This window comes from Stigmatopora argus, chromosome 2 (genome assembly GCF_051989625.1).
Source record: "Stigmatopora argus isolate UIUO_Sarg chromosome 2, RoL_Sarg_1.0, whole genome shotgun sequence".
NCBI lineage: Eukaryota > Metazoa > Chordata > Actinopteri > Syngnathiformes > Syngnathidae > Stigmatopora > Stigmatopora argus.
Genome location: NC_135388.1, coordinates 22,856,882 through 22,878,537, shown reverse-complemented (window position 1 = coordinate 22,878,537; position 21,656 = coordinate 22,856,882). Strand labels below are relative to the sequence as shown.

The window sequence follows — 21,656 nt, the reverse complement described above, 5'->3', positions numbered from 1 at the left end:
TAAGGACAGTTTTTTCCCACAGCCATCAGGACTCTGAACTTGCGTTAGCACGACACACAATCCCTTCTGTGCAATAACTTTGGGTTGTGCAATAATAACGTGCAATATCTTAGATTGTGAAATATTTTAGAATTTACCTAGCCGGGATGTGACTTTTTATACTTTTATATTACTATTTGTTTTTTTTAACTGGGAAAACGCACTTTGTGGATTAGCACCACCATTTTCGTTTTCCGCAGCTGTGTATGATGACAATAAAGCCTTTTGATTTGATTTAATGATTTTTCAGTATTAGAATGTATGACTTTTCTGTGGCACACATGAATATCGCTCACGGCACTGTGGTTGGGAAAAAAAAACTTTACAGTAATACCTTGACATAAGACTGCCCCGACATACGAGGAATTTGAGATACGAGTAAAATTCCAAGCAAATATTTACCTTGAGATACACGACAAATTTTGAGATACGAGCATTCGAGACAGCCAGGTGGCCAGGCCGCGAGAGGCTGCTTATTATTTCAGCGCACGGTCTTTCTCCCCACATCTCCCTCATGCGAAGATCTCTACGAGCACTGGGCGGAGCGTTGCATTTTTTCCGTGTTTTTTTTTTTGCTTTAGTGAAAAATTAAGGGAAACACAATCCAAAGCAAGCCGCTGCAATGAAGGATAGTGCGAAGAAAAGGCGCATGATGACAGCTGGCTTGCCAATACGGCTGGAGAAGCAGGAAGTTCGCATCGAAAGCCGCGGTGGAATACATTAACCTCTTTACCTTGGTTATTGCACAAGAAGTTTTAAATTTAGTGTAACATAAGATTAAAACTGTTTTTAAAGTGTGCGTATTGCAATATTCGTTCATTTGAGTTAAATTTAAAGTTTATGTTACGTTACAAGCGCATCCGTCAAGTCTCTCTCTTCTCTCACACCCATCCGCGAAATCCTCGTTGTATAGAATAATGCCTCATTTTAATATTAAACATCATAACCACTAGTTATTTGTTACTCTGTTAGTAGATGGTGAAATACAACCAATGAAAAACATGTTTTTACATTGTAATATCCTGTTTTTGGGTGTTTTTTCCAGAGGGTGGTAACAAATTAATTTGTCTTTAGTTCATTTCTATGGGAAACGTTGATTTGAGATACGAGTAAATCGACATACAAGCTCAGTCCTGGAACGCATTAAGCTCGTATCTCAAAGTATGACGGTACTAGAAAGATTCAGTTGTTTTTCTGGTGTTGAAGTGAAATTGCATTTCTTGATTAATAATAGGTTCATTGTTGAATGCCTTTTATTAAACAAACCATGTGGGATTTAGTGCCTGATGTCGCAATATTATCCTGTTTTTTTGTAAATTGAAATTTATCCTCCTGAATTAAAAATCTCTAGCAATATGAATCATAAAGGAAGGGTAGTTTAAATTAATATCACTAACAGAGAAGCACAAACAATTTCCTCTCATGAGCAACCTTCTCTGTGATTTTTTTAGGGGCCACAGTTTTGCTGCTCCATTTGTTCGGACAAAATGTCCTCTGTGCCTACTACGCATTGAGCCATATCGTCCAACTTCAACCATTATGAATTGCTCTGTCAGTTTTGTCACTCCAATGGAAAAGATTCTGAGATATATCTAATGGTAGCTAACTGTTGTGATTTATGATTACTCCGTCTGAATTTGTATCGTGTCATTGGATCTGCTTTTGGGTCCTGCACACCTGGAAATTGTTTCAATAAATTCAGCTAGCTGTTTTTCATTGTACCTGTCATCCTCTTGAGGTTAGCAAGGGTTGCTGGTCGCCAGTCATTCGTAGGGCACACAGAGAGACAGACGACCACTCACTGTCACAATCACTGTCACTGCCACCGAGCGGGAAATGAATCCAGACTCCCCGAACCAATGCGGGGGCTGCTGGAGCTAAACCTAGCTGACTTTGGGCGAAAGGCAGACTACAGCCTAGACTGGTTGCCAGTCAGCCGTAGGGCACACAGAGAGACAAACGACCATTTGCACTTACAATCATGCCGCTACCAGCGGGAATTGGACCTACGTGCTTTCCTGTACTTTAGTCAGGCGAGTGAACCTCTACAGCACGAAGCAGCTTTGTTTTTTTAATCTAACAAGCAATCTGGCCGCCGGTCTTCCTCCACTCTGTAGAATCGGGTTAACAACTACGATATACTATACACACACGCAGTGGAACTTCTACTCACAAATGCTTCTGCATACGCTCATTTACAGGTTATGGAACTCTATAATGATACCTCGAGATACGAGCTTAATGCGTTCCCAATGTCGATTCACTCGTATCTCAAATGAACGTTTCCCGTAGAAATGAACAAAAAACAAATTAATTCATTCCAAACCTCTGAAAAAACACCAAAAACACTAAGACAATGCAACGCTCCGCCCAGTGCTTGTAGAAACATTACACAAGGGAGTTGCAGGGAGAAAGACGGTGCCCATAATGTTCTTATGAGCAGCGTTTCGCGTCCGCTGTATGCTCGTATATCAAAATTTGTCTCATACCTCAAGATAAATATTTGCCCGAAATTTTACTCGTATTTCAAATTTCTCGTATGTCGGGGCACTCGTATGTCGAAGTACCACTGTACTTCAAATACTGTGCTAACAGTTAAAATAGTTCCTCTCCGCTTGATATAAATTAAAAAAACTGGTTAATTGGAGTTTTAGTCCAAGTCAAAGTCCATTATACTTGTATAAAGATAATAAAGGCATTCAATTAAATTCAAGTCCTTCTACACAGTCCAAACCTCTTCTTAAACTTTTCAAACCAGCCCGTCCTTGTAATAAAACTACGAGGCTCACTCACGCCACTTTAACAAGGCTGAGGTTCGTCTTCAGTGTCTTCATCAGGAGCTAAGCTATCGTAAAAGGTCTTGGCTTTGGTTCTAATCATGTCGTTATCCAGAGGTATCTTCTCCCTACCATCCAAGATCCAGACCGATAGGGTATTCGCCATCTTAAAGATAACTTCATTTTATTCCTAGTGGTTACCAAATGTTTGCTTCTTTTTTCTTGATGTAACGTACAGTATATTAATTTATGATGCCTTAGATGACAATGAGGCATTTTCAACACCGAAAAAAATCCAAACAATGATGGAATCGGCTTGGCATTGTTTTTGTGTGCAGAATGCGAAAGAGGAAAGGCCAACATGACGCCCTTTTGGGCTGTTCTTCAACGGTGAAATTTAGCTTCTTCTCCTGCTCTGAGTACCACCCATTTCAGCGCAGGAGAAGTGGTTTCCTGACTTCCACCATTTTTATCTCCTGAATTCAGACATTTTATGAACTTTTTCCTATATTTAATATTAAAACACACGATGTACTGAGATCAGATCATTTATGAAAAAACTGAAGAGCTGTGGACATAGAACTGTTATTCCGTGAAGTAGATTTTTTTTGTCCCGACACACTGCGATCTTACATGTATGATTCAATCCAATGCATGCTTGGTGAGAGTCATGATTTGCCTTGTCTGTGCAGCGAAGTTGGACCCAGGATGCGGGAAGTAGAAAAACGAGAAGGAAGTGGTGGTGCACAACTTATCATTTTAATGAAAAATAAATCATCCAAATAATAAAACCGGGACAAAGTTAACTGAATGAAAATTAACTAGGAAGGCACACACCGACAAATAGGTAGATATCATTTGCTCATAAGAAAACAATACTCCCAGAAAAGACATGCCAGAACATAGGAGTTTAAATACACATTCAGGGGTTGATGACAAATTACAAAAACCTGGGTCACACAAGGGAAGAGAAGCCAGGAGAGACACAACAGGTGAAACGCATATAAGTAGCACAGACCAGACACTCGAGGAAAACACACCCATCCACCGACCCCAAAAACATGACAGTGAGAAATTAAAACTAGACAGTTTGGTTAGCAGTAGTTGGTTGCTGCTGTCAAATGCTTCTTTGAGATCAAAGACCAACTAAACCACCGTCTCAATAGAAGAGAGAGTGAGAGAGAGTGAGAGAGAGTGAGAGAGAGTGAGAGAGAGTGAGAGAGAGTGAGAGAGAGTGAGAGAGAGTGAGAGAGAGTGAGAGAGAGTGAGAGAGAATGTAATAAACCTATGCTATCTATGAGGGTTAATGATTCCTGTTGCTTTATAAGGAAATTTGTGAGAGAGTGAGAGAGTGAGAGAGAGAGAGTGAGAGAGAGTGAGAGAAAGTGAGAGAGAGTGAGAGAGAGTGAGAGAGAGTGTGAGAGAGAGATAGAGAGTGAGAGAGAGAGATAGAGAGTGAGAGAGAGAGAGATAGAGAGTGAGAGAGAGAGAGTGAGAGTGAGAGAGAGTGAGACAATGTAAAATGCTACTCTACTTAACGAAAAGTCCAAGGAACCAAACAAGTCTTTTTTTTAACTCCATATTTTTCGATAGTTTAAATGTAGTCACAATTGTGGGGTCAAGGAAATGTACGTACATAAAAAAGGCATTGTGGTATTGGTAAGGAAAACCAATTGACTTATATAGTGTTAGAGGCGGGTAAGAAAGAAGTGAAGAAACTGGCTTTAGGCTCATGATGACAACAGTTGGTGTTTTAAAACCACCTAAACCTAAAAAAAATTAGACCCCTAGAGATTATACCAAGAACTCAAAGATTCAGAAGTCAATTTTTCTCAGCGTCCACCCATATTTTCAGCAGTTATTTTCAAACAGGGTTGATATATTTAAGATAAAATCATTAAAATGACCTTAAAGCATCTTTAAAATAATATATTCATAGTAAACCTTTATGTGTTTATAATATTCTATTATATTCTATTCAAGAGTCATTTTAGGCCAATAAGGCCAAGCAGCTAGGGTAAGATAGGCTGCAGCATTTCAAGACCCTGACAAAGATAAGCATTTGTTAAAAATGGGATGCATTCAAGTTTTTGCTTTATTATTCAATAAATTGTTTATATATGTTTTTATTTGCCTTGTTCTAGGTGCTTGCTGGAGCCCCTTTTGGATCCACAAGGAGTAAAACTATTCCCAAGGAGCACTTGCCTTCTGCCCAGGACCTGGACACCATCTGGTCACTTGGGGCAAGGCTCTCACTGTTTTAAAATTTAACCTATATCTTGAACCAAATTAATGTAGACACAATACAGTGATAATAAAGCATTATTTAGTATAAGCTCAAACCATAAAGCAAGGATAATTTAACTCCCACATAAAATGTTATTGTTATAGAACAAAACGGTACTGCCAATTGTTCCTTGTGTCCGTGTGTGTATTTTAATTCCCACAGGGTTACCTACAATACTCCGTGTTGTTTTATGGCTACTACGGGAGAGTGAGGAAAATCGGCAGCGCAGGATACCGGTTGCCCCTAGCTTACTTTTTGGTTGGGATGGCTGTCTTTGCCTACAGTTTCATCATTCTGTTGAGAAAGTAATTTCCATATTCCTTTCAATTCATATGGTTGAAGAGTTGCAATCAAAACAATGGGAAAAATTTCCCATTGAAAAGCAATTACATTTACAGTATAAATGTAATAAACACTTTTTAACATTGGCCAAAAAGGATTTGATCCTTGTTGAAATTTGAGAGAAAAGATAATCAAGTGGGGCGGCGCGGTGGAATGAGTGGATAGCACGTTGGCCTCACAGTTCTGGGGTCCTGGGTTCAAATCCAGGTGGAGTTTGCATGGTCTCCCTCTTTCTACAAACTAAATATTCAGGTTATAAAAGCCTTGATGGGAAACCTTTTGTTCCAAGATACGAAAACAATCCATGTTACGAAATGTCACATGTAAACAAACATCCCCTGAAATGTAAATCCACTTCCTGTATCCGGAATATATATCATCTCATTTTCTGAACCGCTTTAACCTCACTAGCAGACTTCGGGCCAGAGGCGGGGTACAGCCTGAATTGGTGGCCTGCCAACCGCAGGGCACAAGGAGACAAACAACCATTCACGCTCACACTCATACCTAGGGGCAACTTAGTGTCCAATCAGCCTACCGTGCATGTCTTTGGCAAGGCCCCGGGGTGGATGAGATCCGCCCGGAGTTTCTAAAGCAGGGGTCTCAAACTCGCGGCCCGCAGGCCAACTGCGGACCTCGGGACGATAATTTGCGGCCCCCGTCTTAATATGAAAGATTAATGTTCGTGCGGCCCGTAAGATTGATATGAATGACACTTGTTGTGTTCGGAGCTGAATGAACCAATCACGGTGAGGTATACGGCTCTGGAGGGCGGGACATCGGCCGGGCTGTCCAGTGCCTCGCTCACTCACTCATTCATTCCTCCAATCAGCTGTGCGGAGGAGAAGCCGTGAAGCCGATCACTCCGCACACTCCTCCGCTGCTCTCAGCATACAACTGAATGAGGCGCTATGATCCGTGATCCAGCCTGTGTCAGTGTAGCCATCTTCGCGAGCGAAACGGAGAGTGAAAGTGCGCATGCTCCACAAACCCGCGCGACTGAACGTGAAAGATCAACCCGAGACTCATTCCAAGTGGAAAAACATATTACAGAGCCCCAGAGATGTCTCTTTCAAAGCCTGGCGTGAAGAGAAAGGTCGTTGATGAGCACAGACAGTTTCAAGAAAAGTGGGGCGTGCAATATTTCTTTGTTGAACACAGGGGAACTCCGACGTGTCTCATTTGCACTGAAAAAGTTGCGGTGCACAAGGAATACAATTTGAAACGTCATTATACATGCTGAGGAGTACGAAAAATACCAGGGAGATGAGAGAGCCAACCAGGTTGCCAGTCTTAAAACATGTCTTCTGAGGCAACAGGATTTCTTCAAGAAGGCTACCAAAGACAGTAATGCAGCAGTCGAAGCTAGCTACGCCGTTTGTGAGTTGATTGCTAAAGCAGGAAAGCCATTCACAGAAGGTGAATTTATCAAAAAGTGCATATTACAGGCTGCACATATTGTCTGTCCAGAAAAGAAAAGTCTGTTCAACCACATCAGCCTTTCTGCCAACACCGTGGCAGAGCGCATTTCTCACCTGTCAAGTGACATTTATGATCAACTGTGTGAGAAAGCACAATGTTTCAGTGTATATTCAGTGGCTCTTGATGAGACCACAGACATCACAGACACTGCCCAGCTCGCAATATATATCCGTGGTGTTGATGACTATTTTAAAGTAATGGAGGAGTTGCTCACAGTAATTCCAATGCATGGCCAGACCACCGCGAAGGAAATATTTCACCAGCTGTGTGATGCCATTAAGAATGCCGGTTTGCCATGGAAGAGCTTTGTTGGAATAACAACCGATGGAGCCCCATCAATGACAGGGAGGAAGAATGGACTGGTAGCACTTGTTAAAAAAAAACTGGAAGAGGAGGGTGTGGAGGAGGCCATAGCTCTGCACTGCATTATACATCAGCAGGCCCTTTGCAGCAGATGCCTGAAGTTTGACAATGTGATGTCTGTCGTTGTGAAATGCGTCAACCAAATCAGATCCAGGGGCTTAAAGCACAGAAGGTTCCGTGCTTTTTTAGAGGAAATGGAGTCAGAATATGGGGATGTGCTCTACTTCACTGAGGTACGTTGGCTCAGCAGGGGAAACGTGTTGAAGAGATTTTTTGAGTTGAGAGCAGAAGTAAAAGACTTCATGGAGATAGACGGGGTTGCTGTTCCTGTGCTAAGTGATCCCAAATGGCTCATGGACTTGGCTTTTCTTGTTGATATCACACATGAGCTTAATGTACTGAACAAGAAGCTACAAGGCCAGGGGCAACTTGTCAGTGCTGCCTATGACAACGTGAGAGCATTCTGCACTAAACTTGTGTTATGGAAAGCCCAGCTCTCTCAGACAAACCTTTGCCATTTCCCAGCATGCAAGGCTCTCGTGGATGCAGGCACACCATTCAGTGGTGAGAAGTATGTTGAGGCCATTTCGAAGCTACAGGAGGAATTTGATCACAGATTTGCAGACTTCAAGACACACAAAGCCACATTTCAAATTTTTGCGGACCCCTTCTCCTTTGATGTGCAAGATGCCCCTCCTGAGCTTCAAATGGAGCTCATTGACCTGCAGTGCAACTCTGCACTCAAAGCCAAGTTCAGGGAGGTGAGTGGAGAAGCAGACAAGCTTGGGCAATTTTTGAGAGAGTTGACCCCCATCTTCCCTGAACTTTCCCGAATGTTCAAGCGGACCATGTGCCTTTTTGGGAGCACATACTTGTGTGAGAAGCTCTTCTCCACCTTGAACTTCAATAAGTCCAAGTACAGGTCCAGACTTACTGATGAGCATCTTCAAGCTCTACTGAGGGTCTCCACTGCTTCCTCCCTCAAGCCAAATGTGACTCAGCTATGTGAGAAGAAGCGCTGCCAGGTCTCTAGCAGCAAGGAGTAGGCAAGAGAAGCCGTGTTCAGAATATTTCATATTCAATGTTCCATTCAGGTTCAGAAAGTTAAAGGTTAAAGAGCTGTTAATACAGACATTTGAAACGGAATAAAAATAATTCATTTTCTCTACTTAGGCAGCCAGTGTATATCTCTCATTATTATTATTTTATTTTTGTATTACTGATTGATTGATTTTTTATTCATCTTTAAGTTAATTTATCTAATTCATTATTTTTTGTAAAAAAATAAAGATATTTGATAACGTTGGAATGTTTTATCAGCGCTTTTCTTGTGGAAATCCTGATGCGGCCCAGTCTCACCCAGACTTGGCCTCTAGCGGCCCCCAGGTAAATTGAGTTTGAGACCCCTGTTCTAAAGGATCCCGATGTTGTGGAGCTGTCTTGGTTGACACGCCTCTGCAACATCGCGTGTACATCGGAGACAGTGCCTCTTGATTGGAAAACCGGGGTGGTGGTTCGGTTCCCCTGAGGGTGTGTTCCAATTACCGGGGAATCACACTCCTCAGCCTCCCCGGGAAGGTTTATTCTGGGGTACAGGAGAGGTGGGTCCGCCGGGATGTTAAATCTCAGATTCAGGAGGAGCAGTGTGGTTTTCGTCCTGGCCATGGAACAGTGGTCAGCTCTACACCCTCAGCAGGGTCCTCGGGGGGTCATGGGAGTTCGCCCAACCTGTCTTCATGTGCTTTGTGGACTTGGACAAGGCATTCGACCGTGTCCCCCGGGCAGTCTTGTGGGGGGTACTGCGGGAGTATGGGGTTTCGGAACCCGTGTTACGTGTCCCTTTATGACCGGTGTCAGAGTCTGGTCCGCGTAGCCGGCAATAAGTCGGTTCCGTTTCCAGTGGGGGTTTGACTTCGCCAGGGCTGCCCTATGTTACTGATTGTGGCTTCAGTATTGCAACCCTGCTTTTTGCAGATGATGTGGTTTTGTTGGCTTCATCAGGCTGTGATCTCCAACTCTCGCTGGAACAATTCGCAACCGAGTGTGAAGCGGTCGGGATGAGAATCAGCACCTCCAAATCTGTGACCATGGTCCTCAGTCGGAAAAAGGTGGTGTGCCCTCTCCTGCTCAGGGATCAGGTCCTACCCCAGGTGGAGTATCTTGGGGTCTTGTTCACAAGTGAGATAAGAATGGAGCAGGAGATCGACAGGCGGATCGATGCGGCATCTGCAGTGATACGGACTCTGTACCGGTCCGTCATGGTGAAGAAGGAGCTGAGCCAAAAGGCGAAGCTCTCTATTTACCGGTCGGTCTACGTTCCCACCCTCACCCGTGGTCACGAGCTGTGGGTCGTGACAAAAAGAACGAGATCCCAGATACAAGCGGCTGAAATCACTTTCCTCTGCAGGATGTCTGGATTCTCCCTTAGAGATAAGGTGAGAAGCTCGGTCATCCGGGAGTGGCTCGGAGTAGATCTGCTGCTCCTCCGGATCGAGAGGAGGCAGATGAGTTGGCTCGGGCATCTGATCAGGATGCCCCCTTGATGCCTCCCTGTGGAGTTTGCATGTTCTCCCCAGGCTTGTATGGGTTTTCTCCTGTTTCCCCCCACATCCCAAAAATATGCAGGTTAGGCTGGTTCAACACTCTAAATTGCCCCGAGGTATGAGTGTGAGCGTGAATGGTTGTCTGTTATTATGTACTCAAAATGTGTATTCTCGACTGCCTATAACCCTTTTGACTTTACTCACACTGATCATGTATCTTGTTTGCATTATCACTCAAGTCACGTATGCAAGTACTCCTTTGTCCTACATATTCCACGCTTATCTCAGGACTCATAATTATTTCTCGTTAGCACCGTTATTCTAGAAAGGCAGGAGATATTTTAACTTTGGCCGGGAGGATCCTGCCTTTATTCTCAAGGCCTGGGTGATAAGACAAGTTAATTAACAAGACAAGGTAGCCATGAGTTTGACTTAGGAGAGAACTCCATATTTGAAAGTTTCTTCTAAACTGATACACACCCACTAATATTCAAATTAACGCCCACTTTTTCTGAAAAGGATTATATATACAGGAGTATAAAGTAAGCAAAGTTGTCGCTCTCTTGCAATAAAGCCACACTGGTTTGAGGACCGACACTGAGTCTCAGTATGTCTTGCATGTCTCTGTCTGTTATATTTTTTAGCCTGATAGCAATGTGCAAGGGATTTACCACATTTTGTCAGAATTTTCTATTGCCTGTTTTTGATTCTTTTAACTGTCATAATATTTATTCAGAATGGCCAAGAATTCACGACTAAGTCTAGCGAGTGCTTCGGACGAAAACTTCACATTCTGCTGGAGAGTATTTTGCGCTTGGGATTACTTGATTGGAAATCCAGAGGCTGCAGAGAGCAAAGGAGCTGCCATTGTCAACAACATAAGGGTCAGTCTATTCTCTGATTGCTTTTAATATACAATAAATTATGCAATCAATTATTAATTACGAATATGATTTAACAGAAATTTTATTTAGTTAATGAAACTGTTAATTTACTGCATTACATTACACATTCAGATTCAGTGCTTTCCTTATAGGAAGCGATTGTCGAAGAACAAGAAAAGAAGAAAGATACAAGTCTGTAGGTATCCTGGTTCTCCATTTTGTGTTATAAAGTAAAGTTTTTTTTACAATATTTTATCTATTTTAAATATTCCGTTCAGTATTTTGAATCACGATGCCGCCGAGTTAGTTACATAAACGTAAAACAGCAGACCATTGGAGTAGGTTGCCAAGACAGACTCAGTAATAGAAATAGAGCCAAGTAGATAATCAATGAAAAAAGAGACTATGAACACACAAAAAAACACGAGTAACAGGCTACAATAGCGAGTAAATTCAGGACACAAATTGCAAAAGGTAACAATAACAACCAAAACCTTGTGTTTCCTAAAGAATGCAAAGAAAACGCACACAGCGGTAAGCAAGGCAATAGTCCAACAGCAATTGACTGTCCTTAAAATCCTTTATGTACTCCAAAAGCACAAAAGGGATGTCGCTCGGGCTCGCCCACTCAGGTAACTCAGGGAAAGAGAAAAAAACTGAGAACTAGACAAAGACATGACACTTTTGTTTGTAAAATGTATTTTATTTTTTATTTGTAAGGTTACAAGCAGAGCTTTGGTCCCCTTGCTAGTTTGGAACCAAAAGACAATTGTTGCGCTATTAAAACAATTCTCCTTTGAAAAATGGGTTAGATGAAAAAGGAAATTTTCAGTTACACGCATAGCACAGAAAACGTGTATACAATTATGTACAGGTATGCTACAGAAGAAGTTCAACACTTCAAATCAATCAAGCAAAATGTACAGATATGATATGAGAAGCAATTCAGCAGTTCAATTCAATCAAGCCAAAGCGTCAGTAGGATAACAAAAAAAAAGTAACACACAATATCATTTTGAGGAATATGTCGAAATAGAATTGTCTTTCATGGTGACCCTGAAAAGTGAAAAAAAACATGAATATTCTGGAGAGAGCTACGGTTAAAATGAAAGGTAGTTGCGGCGAAGCCCTGTTGGAATGAGACGGTCAATTGCAGGTGGATGCGGATCGGAGTGGTTGTCCAACGACGTTCTACATGCAGTCTCAATGTTAAAGCAATGCAATGTTGGAAGGAGACGGTGAAACGCAAGTAGATGCAGATCGGAGTGGTTGTCCAACGACGTTTCACATGCAGTTTTGAAGCGAAGCATTTGTGTTAGTCATTGTTCTCGAAATCCGTCGCCATCCGGAGATGTTTCCGATGCCGGTCGACACTTCTACGGTGAGCATAAGTCTGACCAGCCCCAGTAGCTGAAATAGCCGAAGACTTTTTCTTACACCTGGCCATCCAAACCTCTGCGGGGCCCACAGCTGATATTGCCCCTCCTAAGTCCACACTCTCAGTAATAGGCATCTGAGCATGGCTATGTAACCATGATATAGATGCAGAATCATGAGCTCCCACTGAGGTGGAAGCCTCGCCACCACTTTGGAATGCAGAAGATTGTGCAGAATCTTGAGCTCCCGCCGAGGTTGAAGCCTCGCCACCACTTTGGAATGCAGAAGATTGTGCTGCTATCTTGGTGCGCTTCAATTGTTTACGCCTTTCCAACTCGATCCAAAATGAGAATTCCTCTTTTTTTGGCTTAATTGATGAAAATGACGGTACAAACGTATATAAAGTATGCAAAAAAGGAATGTATAATATATACAGAAGCAGGAGTATGCCTTTTAGGAAAAAGTAAGGAAAACTGACGGTCAATTTCAAAAGATAGGATGACAAATTTTACCTATTTAAGCAATGTTTGGATGTTATTTTTGGTAAAACATTGTAAACCAAAGTGAAAATGTGATGAAAATAAAAACTCACACAATAGCGATGCTGTTGTGTAGTTCATGCAACTATCTTCAAGCGGAAATGACTAAGCGGAAGCACTCCAGTGTGCATTGACTTTCCACGTCATTTACAAACGTTATCTTCGGAAGAATCCTCGAAAGGGTTGTGGGGGTTGCTGGAGGCTAACTCAGCTGTCTTCGGGCGAAAGGCAGACCACACCCTAGACTGTTTGCCAGTCTGTCTGTTACGATCGGGGACGGAGGACCCCAAAGGAGGCAAAAGCAGCAAGTCTGGATGTGGAACTTTTCTTGAAAGCGTCCAAGAGACGGGCAGAGACACAAAAGGGAGTAGCATAGGCGAGTTGTTAGTCGTGGCAGGAAGGTCGGTACCCGAGGAGTACGTAGTGGATTCCAGAGCGAAGGTTACAATGTGTGAGAGCGTGATCGTGGTCCTTGGTCATGGGGCTGAGCGTGGTCGGGATCCTGAGAGCAAAACAAGAAGTTGGAGATCAGTAGAGGCAAGCAAGGAGATATTGCAAGAGGGTACTTAACAGTAAACTGATTAAGACGACCCAGCGGCGTGGTCATGTTCTTGGTGGCTTTAAATACTCCTCACTGGCTGATGAATCACACCTGGAAGTGCTCGAGTTATTAGGGGCTAGGCCTGTGATTGGGTGGCAGGCACAACCAGCCACCAGTCTAGTCCGGGGCCTGACACAGTCGTAGGGCACACAAAGAGACAAACGACCATCCGCACCCCCAATCATACTGCCACCAGCGGTAATTGAACCCACACCTGCCCGCACCACAGTCAGGCAGGTAAACCACTACACCACAAGGTGGCACTATACAATCAATACAATAATATTATGCATGATAATGTATCTGATAAGCAATGTTCCTTAGCTCAGTTTTACCAAATTAAGACAATTTGAAATTATTTACAAAACTATGTGTTTCTGTGTAACTCTACAGGGCCGTTTTGATCAGCCTGCGTTTACTAGCCAATATCCTTGTGCTGATGTCTCTAGCTGGGAGCATCTACATCATCTACTTTGTGGTGGACCGTTCTCAAAAATTGGAGCAGGAAAAACTGGAGCTTACACTGTGGGAAAAGAATGAGGTACAGATGAGAAGAGCATAAATCATCATAATTACATTATCAAACGTACAATGAAGTTCCAGGTAATCAGTCAAAGTGGAGACCTACCACTGAGCCAATTGATAAGGAATTACAGTGGTATATTATTTAATTCGATCCCCACATCAGAACATTAGTATTAACCATTTGTCAATGTTCACGAAAGACAAATGTAATGTCGGATCGTTAGGAGATGGAGATTTGTGCAGTTTGCCCCCATTTAAAACAGGGGATATTTACAAGACCAATTTGTGATGAAGGGAGACTTTTTTTTAGATTGAACGTAGTTCGCTTGTGATCATAACAACAGTGGATGGGGTTTGCAGCGAGTGGGGGTAGCAACAAGAGGAGATCCAGAATATGACCCTTACTGTTAGTGGGGAAGGGGATGTATTGTGTTAAGCCAAAGCTATCTCGGCACGTGGTAACATCTTTTACGAGGGAGTTGTTGTGACTGTTTGAGTTTGATTTATTTAATAAAGAGACAGTACATATTAATGAATATATATATATATATATATATATATATATATATATATATATATATATATATATATATATATATATATATATATATCAATCCAGCCCTCAAAAATTATTTTATGGCTATAAAACCTCTACTGCAGCTACAGATGCGACACATAAAAATAATCAATAAATCAATGCACCAAAATGGGGTAAAATCCACTTCCTAGCAGCATTTCATGATTAAATACAAATACTGGAGCTTTTCAGACATTAAAACCAGGCCAGGGGGGTGATTTTCGCGGGAAAAGACAGCGATGAACGTCAATGGCGTACGGGCAAACATTGCCCGAAAATGGGGTAAAATCCAGCCGAAAACAGCATTTATTGATTAAATACAAATACTGGAGCTTTTTAGACATCAGAACCGGGCCCGGAGTATCATTTCCCCGGTAAAAAGACAGCGATGAACGTCGCAACGTCCATATACGTCCATACGTGAAACGGCAAAAAATGCACTAAAATGAGGTAAAATCCACTTCCTAGCAGCATTTATTGATTGAATACAAATGCTGGAGCTTTTGAGACATTACAACCAGGCGAGGGGGGTGATTTACCTGGGAAAAGACAGCGATTGACGTCAATGGCGAAACGGCAAAAATTAAACTGGGGTAAAATCCACTTCCTAGCAGCATTTAGTGATTAAATACAAACACTGGAGCTTTTCAGATATCAGGACCGGGCCCACAATTGAAATATTATTTAGGAATATAGCCATATTATACTCACCAAAAATCATTTTTAACTGTACACAATATCCATCCTCCTTTCTTTCTTCCTTCTTTTCTATCGCCATCGAAGCTAATGATGAAAGTCGAGCCTGTCCTGTCATATTTCCGGCATAGTCCGTCTTGAAAAAGGCTTTAAATCAACACCACAATATATTTGCTTGTGCAGCTAGCTCCAAATACAGTTTGGTAGCTCTTTGTAGTTAGCACACTGAAAGTGGCGGACACACCCTTTTCCCGGCTGTAACAGGCTTGCTAGCTTCGGAGTTGACCGCCCTTTCTTAATGATGTCCATTTTTTTCTGGGAAAGTCCGTCTGGATATAGCTTTGTGAGCAAATATGCAACCAAATCCATTTGTTTTCCTCAGTCGGCAATTGTGGGTGGAGTTTGCGATCTCTGGCTGGCACACTATGGCTTTGGCCCGCCTACTAGCCAATCATAGTTGGTGAAAGCGATGACGTATCCCTATGCCAGCGAAATGGCCTTGGTGTCACCAAATCGAATTCTGATTGGTTAAAGAAACAGTCTTATCGACGCTTGTTTAATGCAGCAGAGCCCGCAGAACTGATTGTGAAGGCTTTGAGGCAGATTTCTGACCCTGGCAACAAATAGATGCTGACATGTGATTGGTTAAATGCTTCAATATGAAAATACACATCTGGAAGCAGTGCAACCAGGGGGAAAAGCAATGAAAAGAAGCTAACAGACAATTTGGAATTATTATTACAGTGGTACCTCGTCATACGACCGCTCGTCATATAAAATTCTCGTCTTACGGCGGAAATTTCGATCGAATAATTAGCCCGTCATGCGATCAAAATTTCGTGATGCGACCAAGCCAGGTCTTTTTTCATATCTTTCGTGTATAACAATATCTACGAGCACGGAACGATTAATTCAGACAAGTTTCTCCTAAGACCAGGGAACGCACAACGCGCATGCGCGGGCAAAAAGAGAGCTTTCTGGGTAATGAATTATACTCGTGCACACAACACCCATAGGCAATGGCAACCTTTCTCAGAATAAAACTTCATTACCCACAATCAATACGTGGGTAAGCTCAACTATTGTATTTCCTGTTATTCTTTCTAAGGAAAGAAGCTCCCGCGATCGTTCTTTAAAGACTATTTCTCGTTGGCAACTGGTCGTGCGTTATCCTATTGTGAGGACATTTGTGTGCATCATTTTGGGAATATTTTGAAGGCAATACAACAGCAAACAGTCCATCGATAGCGAACGTGAGGGTGGAGGCGTGGCAAACCGCCAACCCGGAAAACGAAGGTAACAAAAGATTACAACAAAATTAGAATTCAGTTTTGTGTAAAGTTACATTAAACGTATGTTTGAGTGTCTGTATATATTAATCCAAGTTAATTTAAATTTGTTTGTTCCGTTTACGAGTGCGTTGTCGTGGAAAAAAAACGAACCCCGCCCCCCCACGCCCCCAAACGTCTCTGTCTCCCGTCGGCGAAATCTGCCCAATTTTAGTTAGATTAAACACATTTTATTACTATTCAACCACTAGTTATTTGTTACTTTGTTAATAGATGGTGAATTAGAAGAAATAAAACATTTTTTCCCATCCAATATCCTGTTTTGGGTGTTTTTTCAGAGGGCTGGAACGAATTAATTTGTTTTCCATTCATTTCAATGGAAAACGTCCGCTCGAGTTACGAGAATCTCGTCATACGAGCTCAGTTCCGGAACGGATTAAGCTCGTATCTCGAGGTACCACTGTATATAAAAGCATTTGAAGACATGAGAAAGTTCAGTGATACGTTGACTCCCAAAACCAGAGTAAAAAAGAACTGTGCATCTTTTACTTTGGAATGGTTGTCGGAGTATGTGTACATCGAAGAACAAGCGATGGAACTGGGGGACTTCTTTTGTTTTTTGAGTGAGAAAAGGTCTGTTCTGCAAAACATGCGGCAAAAGTAAAGTTGTGAGCGAGTTTTACGATAGAAAAATATGGACTAAATGGAATCTAAACTCCCTCAAGCGACACATTCTGCAGAAAAGTCGTTTGAATGAAAATGAGAAGTGATAAGGACAAACGTAATAAGGTAAAATTTGAGTCAGATTTGTGCAATTTCTACTGACATTAAGATGTTTTATGTATGAATATTTGTAATTAAATGTTATTATCACTAGATAATGGGTAGTAAAAATACCCCTGGCGATGACAGGTGTGATACTGGTGTGTTGCCATAGCGAGCACTTCTGATTGGATTGGATTGGATAACTTAAATCATCCCGTATTTAGGAAATTTCATTGATGTTGCTCACGCTGGCCCTTACTGTACTCAGGGAGGTTGTCTGTATGCCCAGAGATATGAAAAATTAGAGGAAACATTGCCATTGGTTTTCAATCATGCAAGTCCTGGGGACCCAACAGTTTTCATAGGTTAAATGAGCACTACTTTTGTAAAGAACACAATAACACAGATGCGCCGAAGCATATTCTTAAAGAGCATGATTTAAATTCACTGCCCATAATGCTTTGCTACTGAAAACGGAACAGAGCAGCATGGCATATATTGACACTCTCAGATGACTGATGGTGGGTGTATATCTAGTTACCCAGATGTTGCCTCATAGATTGATTACAGAATCATTACATAGTTCCTGTTTTTGGCATAGGATTTCACCTGTGAAAACTACATTTTGTGTTAAGCAAACTCGAAGACTAGAGAGCTGTCTTTGGGAGAAAATATATCCATTTGAAGCTGAGAGAAGTGGGAAAATCAATTATAGCTATTGTGCAAGCATAGGGCACAGCCAATAGACAAATTTAGAATGTTTGGAAAGGAAAGAAACTTTAGGCTGAGTAATAGAGATTAATCTAAGTAACAACAGTAGTTGATGACATTTGGAAGGCCAGATTGGACTTTGCAAAGGACTACAGAGATCAACCACAAAAACAAAGTGTTATCGCTTGATGAGACAAAAGTTATCTTTCCGTTTTTTTAACACATTTTTATTCATAAATCACGAAATGACAGCTTGAATTCCAAACCTTTGTGCTATATTCTCCTTTTATCTGAAACCCAGCATCCAATTCAATTCAATATACAGTGTTCAACAAATACAAAGGATTTGAACCTGCTCTTCCAATACTTTTTTGAGGTGAGTGTAGGCATAACATATTCTCTTTCCCTTCATTGAGGTGAGTGTTGTGGTTTCTCTCATCACCATGATTGCTCCATCGGCCTTTGAGCTCGTAGCTCAGTTGGAAATGTACCATCCAAGAACATCCCTGCGTTTCCAACTGGCCAGGTATTTCTAATGAGTAGAGTTGGTACAATATTTGTCTTTTACCTCACTGCAAAGTATGTATATGATTGTGTGTTTACAGGGTGCTTGTCTTATATCTTGGGAATCTCTACAGTCTCATTATTGCCCTGCTTGATAAGGTCAACAGTATGAGCTCCGCAGTAAGTACAAAAAAGGAATATATGCTACATATTTTTTACATAACTTAAACTTAAGTTTATCTCAAAGTTACATCTGAAAGTATTAGTACGTATGACCTTTTGTATAGAAATTTATTTTCTTTAACATTCCACTCAACTTTGACAATTGATGACGTGTAACAATATAAAACATCTCTCAAAAGTAGTTTTTCCACTCCTCAACATACACTTCTTGAATGACATGGCATGGCATCTGTGGGTATAAATGATGCTGGCATAAATGAGTAAGGTATGAACCTGTACATGCTTGCCTTGATTTCAACAAAGCAACATTGAAGTAAAGTTTATGTTAGGGTGTGTTTTAGTTTATCATTTTAGCTTGATCCTTCATATGTCTTGGTTCTTGTATTATATTGTCCTTTTTCTTTTAATTCTTTGTCAGGTTGAATTTTTCCTTGAGTTCTGCTGGTTGAGTAAGTTTCTTTGCTATTGTGAACTCTGACAAATTATACTTCTTTAGAAACAATGTATTAGATCACAGCAACAACTCGGCTGACTTCTATGCAATCAGGATATAAGAGGCAAAAATGATAATGACTGCCCATGATTGACAGTGGCCCAAGAAAATAGTTTTATTTATTTTACTCCCCCTCAACATGCCCTAAATTCCTGTTACTACCTCTGGTTCCATCGACCCAGGTGAGTGGAAGTCTTGCTTATAGAGGGTGACAATCTGCCTGTGAGCTACCAGCTGAGGATGTAACTTGCCACTCACTGCAAACCAGTTGGAATCAGATCCAACTCTCTAATATTCTCAGTAGCATCAGTGCTATAGAACGGATTCAATCACTTGTTTGTTTTCATACTTCCCACCCCCCCTTTTTGCCTAAATTGTGAATACTTAAAACATCCTTAAAACTGCGCACAGCGCTTTATTTTGGTGTCCATTTCGAATACATTCAACCTCCTTAAAACTGCTCGCAATAGCTTATTGTGATGTCTAAAACACTCCCTACACACTATGCTATAAATCATAACACTTTAGATATACTTCTGACCCATTTGTAAATAGCTTTCAAAAAATATTATCATGCTGACACCTTCCGATAGAAGTGTGCAGTGCAGGTGAACAGATTCGCACAACAAGGGATTCTCAAGAGCAAACTTTATTCCTCTTCAGGACAGGTTACTTTTATACACATTAGATAATTCTCATATGGTGTTGTGCGGCGGCCCAGTGGGCGAGTGGTTAGCGTGTCGACCTCACAGTTCTGGGATCAAGGGTTCGATCCCTTGTGGGTCCCTACTGTGTGGAGTTTGCATGTTCTCCGTGGGCTTGCATGGGTACCCCAGGTACTCCGGTTTCTACCCACATCCCGGCGGCGCATGCACTGAGCCGGTGTATGTCATAACATAGGCCCGGTAAAATTAAATTTCATCTGGGTTGTCCCTCAGACAAAACGTTTCACCTCGAAACACTATAATTCTAACCATTGTTTCAAAAAGTTTGAGTCAGCATTCAGCTCAGAGGAATTTAGTATATAAGTTATGTTACGCAAAATCCACGAATGACTGAAGTAGTGAAAGCATAAGTGAAAATAATACTCGATAAAATCTGCAAACGAGTGAAGTCGTGAATGCAGAATCATGAATGGGGTCCACTGAAATGTGTTTCTTCATGCAAGAGTAACTAAGTACAAAACATTTTAAACAAGGTGACTTATTTGACAAACAGACAGACTGGAGTGATATAATCTGCATATGAATTCTTCTTAGATTCCAGGGAATCCAGCAAACTGGTCTGACACCAATTCCTATTTGGCAACTATCGCACAACCTGCTGCATCCAGCCTCTCTACACTGGTATCAGAGATATCCCAACAGAACAGAACCATAACCACCATCGCCACCATAATGGACATGACCAACCATAGCATGGTCAGCTCTAAGACCTTCTCCAACCAGACAGCACAGTTTGAAAAAAATACACGCTCTCAGCAGGACCAGTGCTGGGAAACCTACGTTGGACAGGTTATGATTGTGACTGTTTGCTACAGTAATTACAGGATGTGAAAAATCCCTATACTGTACAATACTAGTGCAGTTGTCAATCTGTGTGATTGGCTCTGTTCTCTTAGATGCTAAAGGCACGGGATAAGTGAAATATAAAATGTATCAATGTAAGAATTGAATTGAGGCGGTCCGGCGGCTGGGTGGTGTGCGTCTGCCTCACAGTTCTGGGGTCCTGGGTTCAAATCCAGGTTGCTCCACCTATGTGGAGTTTGCATCTTCTCCCAGGGCCGCGTGTGTTCTTTCCGTGAACTCCAGTTTCCTGCCACATTCCAAAAACATGCATGGTGGGCTGATTGAACACTCTAAATTGGCCCTAGATATGAGTGTGTGTGAATGGTTGGTCGTCTCTTTGTGCCCTGCGATCGACTGGCCACCAATTCAGGGTGTCACCCGCCTTCGGCCTGGAGTCAGCTGGGATAGGCTCCAGCACCCCCCGTGACCCTTGTTAGGGTAGGCATTCAAAAAATGAATGAATGATTGAATTAAATGACTTTGTTGTCATTATTCAAGTATAATGAGATTTAAAGCTTCGGCCTGAAGTGCAGAAATTAATGTACCGTATTTTCACGACTATTTGGCGCATCGTATTTTACGCCGCAGTGTCAGTAACGAGTGCTATTTCTGTATTTTAGACACACAAAGCATGCACCGTTTCATTACACGCATATATATTATATATGGATGAACATCGAAACGCAATAGCGCTGGCTACCGGAAGCAGTTTATTTCCGGGTTCTGGTGCGCAGTGACTGCTGGGAAATATAGTTCTTGCACTACACCCACACGCTAAAAACACGCTTTAAAAAGGCAACGGAAGCAAAACTGAGTTCGGTTGTGCTTTATTTTTACATTTTACAATTTACTCAAGTCATCATCACCTTCAAATCCCTCAAACTCCTCATCTTCTGTGTCAGAATTGAACAATTGCCCAAATGAGCCTTCCAAATAGCCGGGGTCCCCCCTCTCTTCGTTCTCAGAGTCACCGTCATTTCCATGTGGCTCCTTAGAAATTATGCCGGCTTTGGCAAAAGCTCGAACAACCGTGCAAGCAGACACGTTCGCCCAGGCGGCAACGATCCATTGACAAATCGTAGTGTAAGAAGCCCGGCGCTGCCTGCCACTT

General features: G+C 41.8%; 1 protein-coding gene across 2 annotated transcripts in view; it reads left to right on the top strand.

Moving 5' to 3' along the window:
• tmc3 (transmembrane channel like 3) overlaps positions 1 to 21,656 on the top strand; it is a 107,870-nt gene that overhangs the window by 37,368 nt on the left and 48,846 nt on the right. The window contains exons 6-13 of one of the 2 annotated variants that reach the window (XM_077592968.1): positions 4,961 to 5,059; positions 5,266 to 5,408; positions 10,570 to 10,717; positions 10,870 to 10,913; positions 13,628 to 13,775; positions 18,214 to 18,323; positions 18,403 to 18,481; positions 20,237 to 20,398. In XM_077592968.1, the coding sequence (XP_077449094.1) occupies positions 4,961 to 5,059; positions 5,266 to 5,408; positions 10,570 to 10,717; positions 10,870 to 10,913; positions 13,628 to 13,775; positions 18,214 to 18,323; positions 18,403 to 18,481; positions 20,237 to 20,398 (933 nt within the window). Of the gene's footprint in view, positions 1 to 4,960; positions 5,060 to 5,265; positions 5,409 to 10,569; positions 10,718 to 10,869; positions 10,914 to 13,627; positions 13,776 to 18,213; positions 18,324 to 18,402; positions 18,482 to 20,236; positions 20,492 to 21,656 lie in introns of both variants that reach the window. The other variant, XM_077592959.1, reaches the window with a different exon arrangement.